This window comes from Actinia tenebrosa, unplaced genomic scaffold (genome assembly GCF_029948245.1).
Source record: "Actinia tenebrosa isolate PJP-AT-01 unplaced genomic scaffold, QUT_ActTen_1.0 PGA_scaffold9__36_contigs__length_13948895, whole genome shotgun sequence".
Classification (NCBI taxonomy): Eukaryota; Metazoa; Cnidaria; class Anthozoa; order Actiniaria; family Actiniidae; genus Actinia; species Actinia tenebrosa.
In genome coordinates, this window is record NW_028292586.1 from 4260889 (window position 1) to 4267180 (window position 6292).

The 6292-nt window shown below is 35.9% G+C and overlaps 2 protein-coding genes across 2 annotated transcripts; one reads left to right on the plus strand and one right to left on the minus strand.

The window, feature by feature from the left end:
* The first annotated feature begins 78 nt into the window (after positions 1-78).
* Positions 79-3355, plus strand: LOC116287901 (calcium-activated potassium channel subunit beta-2). Its single transcript, XM_031694606.2, has 2 exons — positions 79-754; positions 1990-3355. Exons 1-2 carry the CDS (start codon positions 344-346, stop codon positions 2230-2232), a joined length of 654 nt encoding a protein of 217 aa, XP_031550466.1. The 5' UTR covers positions 79-343; the 3' UTR covers positions 2233-3355.
* A 543-nt stretch (positions 3356-3898) lies between these two features.
* On the minus strand, positions 3899-5537 carry LOC116287898 (uncharacterized). The gene has a single exon (XM_031694603.2). It carries the CDS (start codon positions 5239-5241, stop codon positions 4789-4791), a length of 453 nt encoding a protein of 150 aa, XP_031550463.2. The 5' UTR covers positions 5242-5537; the 3' UTR covers positions 3899-4788.
* Positions 5538-6292: the final 755 nt, after the last annotated feature.

Genomic DNA, 6292 nt, shown 5'->3' on the forward strand with positions numbered 1-6292 from the left:
GAATACAAACCACTCTAAGCTTCATTTTTTATAGTGTTCGCAAGTTCTTATTTTGATAACATTATTGGAAAACTTAAATGGAATCGAGTTTTAAAGCTATTCCTTAACCTGTTCTGTTTACACTGTTGTTAGAATTTGCCAAATTTTTGAAGCACAAATGAGTGGAAAGTTCAGAAAATTTATTTTTTAAGCAGACCACATTCTGCATGTCGCCATCGTTGCCTTGGATTCGAGTCATTAAAATCTCATGCTTCAAGTTTTATTCTCAGCGATACAGTTGTAGTTCACATTGTGAATCTGTCATACCGCTAACCACTGGACTTCTCCAACTAATTCAAGAATAATGTCACTGAAAAGAGAACTAGTTGACGAACAAATTGATGTAAACGGAATAAAAGTTTCACTAAAGTTGCTTGAAGAAGAGCAAAATATCGAAGAACTTGAACCTCGAACGAGGTTTTTGTCGGCTGGGTTCGCGTTTATAGCCTTTGGCGTAATATTGTGGAGCGTTCTTGGTACGCAAGCTGTTGATAAGATTGTGAAAGCTTACAATTTTCAAGAAGGCCTTTGCCAGGCTAACCAAAGCGTAGTTCTAGTGAGAAACCAAAGCTGCCAATGCGAAGGAAGATCTGTCTGTCAGTCGAAGTTTCCTTGCGTGAAAGTTAATATCGTCGTCAAGGATTTGAGGAGCAACTTGAATGAATCTGTTCTTCAGACTGTTATTTACGATAGTATCTACGATCTCAATGCTGAGGTAAATATCTACAGAAAAATAAGTAACTTCTTTTTCATTTTTAAACAGTATTGTAAAATCATGGTAATTTATGTTCGGGAAAGAAAATAACTTAGTTGAAACAAGCAAGTAACATATACTAATAGTCAAAATAAATTTTTGATTTACTGAATTTCTCCCTTAGAATTTTTGGCAATTGGGATCTTTTCTTTTTAATTTGTAGTATTTTGGAGAGGTTGTGACACTATTATCACTGAAAAAAACTAAATATCTTTGATGGTCTATGTTTCAACCGTCATGTTCCTCTATATTCTAAGCTATATACCCTGCGAGTAGAGGTTGCCCCCCCCCCCCCCCCCCCCTTCGTATATAGGGCTGAGCGGCAGCTCTGCAAGCATGGTCAAAGTGTACACTTGTTTCAAAATACTTTTTGGAGGCTACCATTTTAAAAGGCCACCATGTCTCCTCCACATAAAAGCGAGGTTATATAATAAAAATGGTATCTATTCTCTACTTTCACATCCCCATAATACCTTGCGTCTTTGGGGGGGGGGGGGGGGGGTAACCAATCAAAAAACTGTCCCAAATTGAAAGGTTTCTTAATTGAATTTATACTATACCTGCTTTTATCTTACAATACTGATTATCAGTTTATTCCAAGTTATTTTTGCGTGGACAGATCATGAAGAGTTTTGGTCTTACAGAAAATGTATTGACTTAACGAAAAAATGTTTAAAATCTACCTTAAACGTCTTCAAGCTTCTATCATTTTGTGTTTTTTACTTCTTCAATTTATTTTTGGATACCAGACAAGGCATTGTCAACATTGTCTGATCAACCTTCAGCAAAATAAGTGGGTTTTTACCCTCTGGTAACCCCCCAAAGACGCAAAGTATTATGGGGATGTGAAAGTAGAGAATGGACGTCCGAACTATATTATGCACAGGGCCATGATCATAAGGCGGCATTTTCCTTTTTGATCTTATCCCGACAATCGTATGCAATAACCGGTTTATCTTCGAACTTCGGAAAGGCAAAATGGAATTGCTGGACTCAGTATGCAGCAAAATACCCTTCCCCCGCCATTTAGATGTTTCTTTGAAGACGTAAAAGAACTACTCCACAGGGAGCCCAATCGAGACAAAAGCGATAAGTTGAAATAGAATCGAATTTCTTTAAAAAATTAAAGCAAATTTTTAAAAAAGAAAAACAATATTCAACTAAAAAGCTAAAACTTCTTTTTTATTGTTTGACAGTGTTCCATTGGCCCTCCATGTAAAAGGAATTACCAAGATAATCTACAAGCTGTCGAGTCTTTCACCAGCAAATTCCGTAACCATAGTGACCAGGTCGCTTGTTACTTTAACCCCGCTGACCAGCAACAAGTCATACTTAATCGAGACAGTCACGTGAGCGATCTTTTTCATGCTATCTTTTGGCCTTTCTTGTTCGTTGTCATCGGTTTTATTATGTTTTGTAAATTTTTTAGGTCGAAATAGCAAAAATTATTTCAAATGTGAGTAATTTTTCGAAGATTTTCCTTTTGAGGGTTTTATTTGATTTAGCCAGAGGATGAGGAATGGATCACATTAGCTTTATTTCTGGCCATGGACATACGTTGCAACTCAAGCATTTTAGCATCGAAGAAGAATAGCATGGGCTATCTGTGCTAGCATCTTTGAATTTTGACTTTACATTAAAACGAGTGCGTCTGCTGTCCAATAACACCGCGCTATATTCCTCACTGAAAAAGGTGGGCAAGATATTGATTCAGGACGATTCTAATTTTCATGATTCATTTTTATTTATAAGACTTTTTCGTTGTTAGTTAATTAACTACGTCCTTTAGCTACGCATGCGCATTTGAATTTTTTATATTCTAATTGATATTTGCGCACTATGAATTATAAATTATTAGCAACGTGTTATCGCTCGAAAACCTGGCATAATGTTAAAAAATAATTGTATTTCCACGATATTTAGCCAAGATAAAACCTTGAATTTTCGATTTCTATGAAATCCTAAAACCGCCTCTGGCCGGCTGATCTAAGTCACGGCACGGCTAACTCACAGATAGAACCCTGAAACAACCTCTGGGCTAATCTGAGTCAAGGCATGGCTAACTCACAGATAGAATTGGGATTTAGCATATCAAAGTTTTAATGAAGAAGCCCGGAAATTCGTAGAAAGACCCTCGAATCAAGGGACACAACCAACAAATATTTTTTTCTTTCTTTTATATGCCGACACAACTAATCTATTCGTTCGTTACATCTTTAACAATGCCAACACAGGTCTTCTCAGTGGTAGATTTTCTATTCTATTCAAAATCAGATGCGATCGATCTATCAATAACCCGGCGATTGTAATTGCAAAATGTTGAGATTGCGTAAAATCCTCAATTAGAAAGTTACAACATAACAAAGGCACGAACACCTGTCTGACACAACCCGCCATCTACGATTCTAGGATTCAAAACTATACCTCTTTCTATTTTTAGCAGTCCAACGGAAATTCATTAGTTCTGTTCGTAGTTTTCATAGCTGTTTGCTGACAGGGTCAAATAAACCTTTTTATTTTGATAAAAGTATATCCTTATTGACTAATAGATGGTCATAATTTTTTTACTCAGGGGGAGGGGGGGGGGCTACAAAAATTTTTTATTTCTATTTCGAGTTTACTGCCAATTCCCCAGACCTCCCCCCCTAAAACAAAGTACCTTCCCTAATTAAAATGCAGGATTGTATTTTAGTGTCTTAACGCCCACGCCGGTTTGAACTTAACGATTTATCAGGCCATCTTCCAACTATGCATGATGTGGCATCTTTGAATTCATGTTTGTACTTGACAACCTTTAGAAAAACTGAAATATTCAATGAAAAATGAAATGTCCAATATTCTGCTCGAATATATTCTATATGTATATCGTAAATACAGAGAAACGACAGACACTTTTGTTTGGGAAAATAAATCTTTTTCTTTCTTTCTTTCTTTCTTTTCTTTTCTTTTCTTTTTTTTTTTCGCTGTCTGCAGCCGTTCCTGAAAAAAAACTTTTTTCGTTTCTTTTTCATTTTTCTCACTCTTTTTTTAGGGAAAAAAACTGATTGATGGACGATGTGAATCCTTCAAGTTAAACTCATTGAGTCTGTATTCAACCTGAGTGGCTCCTCGATGCTTAGTCAGTTTTATTTAAAAACTACTTTCAAAAACTTACATTCATTATACGTACATTATTAGGTCTCAGGTGAACAGCTTGTTCTAGAACTAGCAGTGAGCTAGTTTAATTGAAATTCTGCATTTGTATTTTATCACTTGTGTTACTTTTGCTCACAACAATCGTGAAACACGATTCTATTATCTGTGAAATCACAAAAACATTTTTTTCCTATAAACTAAGAAATTGAATTACTATATACTTCTCATATAATATTCCGAAATTATAATACTTATAGGATGAATTTCAGGTTATTCATATTTCATTTGTCCACTGAAATTCTTTCCTTTTTTACAATTCTAAATTTCAACTTTCACCAATAAACTAAAACTGGTTCTTAAAAGGAATAAAAATATAATACTTTTTCGCATGGTAATTCCAGTACGCTGTTTTTTGAATTCCTAAAAATGTTAAAAGTATCCAGTTTTATTTTAAATGTTCAATAAATTTTGCCTTTAATTTATTATTTCATAAATTCAGTCATAATTCCTTTGAGTAAGACAAAAATAATTCTCTATTAGCAGCTTTTGTGTGTTTAGCAGAATTGATAACAAGAATAGCTAACTATAAAAACGAGATACTTGTAAATGGTTTATGTTTTCCAGCAACCATAGATATTGTTTTATAGCTTAGCAACTGTCGTTCATTGTTTCCAAGAAAGAGTTCATCTTGCTCTGCTCTTCAAATCTTTAAATTTTATCGATACGGCCCCGGCCCTCTGAGTGATCCAAGTCAGGGCACGGCTAACATACAGGTTTACAATTATACATGTTCTTTAAGTTTTAATAAAATAGAAAGTTGCATTTCTTCCATTAGTGTAGCTAAATTTAGTTTATTGTTTCTAGCTCTCGTCAGTAAGCAAGCTTGCAGACTTGGCGGTCAACACTGCTGTAACCCAGTCATTTCTCTCGTCTTCACTTCGACATCTCAAGAGAAACGAATCTCTGTCATTACCAGCTTTCAACCGAATGCCAAACGTTTTCCTTCGAATTCCAAAATCTTCAATCATTAGCGACACAACATCGAGAATTCTGACAATCTTTGGTGTCTTTCCTGCCTTCCCTTTTTCCTTCAAGAAGCAGATACTATCTTCCGAAAGCACAAGGTAGCGTTTCTTCCAGCGCCACATCCGTGATGGCAAACCATCTTTCATTTTCCACAAATATCCTTCTTTGATGTACGACCCACACTGGTCCGCTCCGCTATCTTCCTTCTTTTGGCTCCAGAAACGAGCCAAACAGAACGGCTTTGATAAGCGAATATTCTTTGGAATAGAACTTGTAAATTTAATCATGTTGGCCTAGATGTGATGGTCGGTCCTCGCGAACTAATTTCATTCGGATGTGAGAAGTACGCTCATTCCGGTCTTGGACGAGAGTCCATCATGACTTTAACCCGTGAAAAATATCGGTTTGCTGCCTTTAAAACATCTTGGTATTTCTCTTAGGAGTGTTTCGCAATCACGGAAAACCTGACGACTAGAATGACAGTGTGAAGCTTTTGAAACACCGAAAAGTGAAAAGATAGAACGCCTACGCTCTTATTTGTATGCAAAATACAAAAATTCTAAAGTGATGGAGTCTGGCAAGCTACCAAACTATGATATATGATATATTACTACAAAATTATTTAAAAAACTTGAAAAAATGCTTGAAACTAGGTTTTAAAAAAGCCAATTTGGGTATTGATAATTTTTTTTTTATGGAGGATTTTTTTATATGTAAGGCTTTCGTATTTTAAGCACCTGAATTTTTTTTGAAAAAAAATCTATTTTTAGTCACTGTACGCTAAAACCCGTAGTGGCGCCACTTCCATGAATGAATTTGATTGGTGTATTTTGGTAGATGATGTCATAGAGGATCTCAGTGATTGGTTAAAACTCGATGGCAACTTTAGCTAGTCATACCGCCTACGCTCGCAGCCTGTGAAACCTCGTAAAGTAGTACGATTATTTGATCATTGGTTTTCATCGTTTCTTTGATCATTTATAGCAGGCAGCTTATTGGTACAAAATCGACCATGAAAAATAAGAATCATTAATTCATTCAAGAATGGATTTCAGTTGGATAGATTTTCAGTTTGGATATAGATATTATAAAAAAGAATTCGAAAAAGAATTGGCTTACCTTGCATATTTTGTTCAAGCGTACCCGAGGTATCTATCCGTACTTACATATATTCTTTCCGTACGGGGTTTCTATCTGTACCCGGATATTCTGTCCGTACCGGGATTTCTGTCTGTACTGGGGGTTTCCGTCGGTATCCGGGGTTTCCGTATGTACCCAGATAACTTTTCTGCAACTGGGATTTCAGCCCGAACCCGTCTCTGCACTCGGTATTCTGTC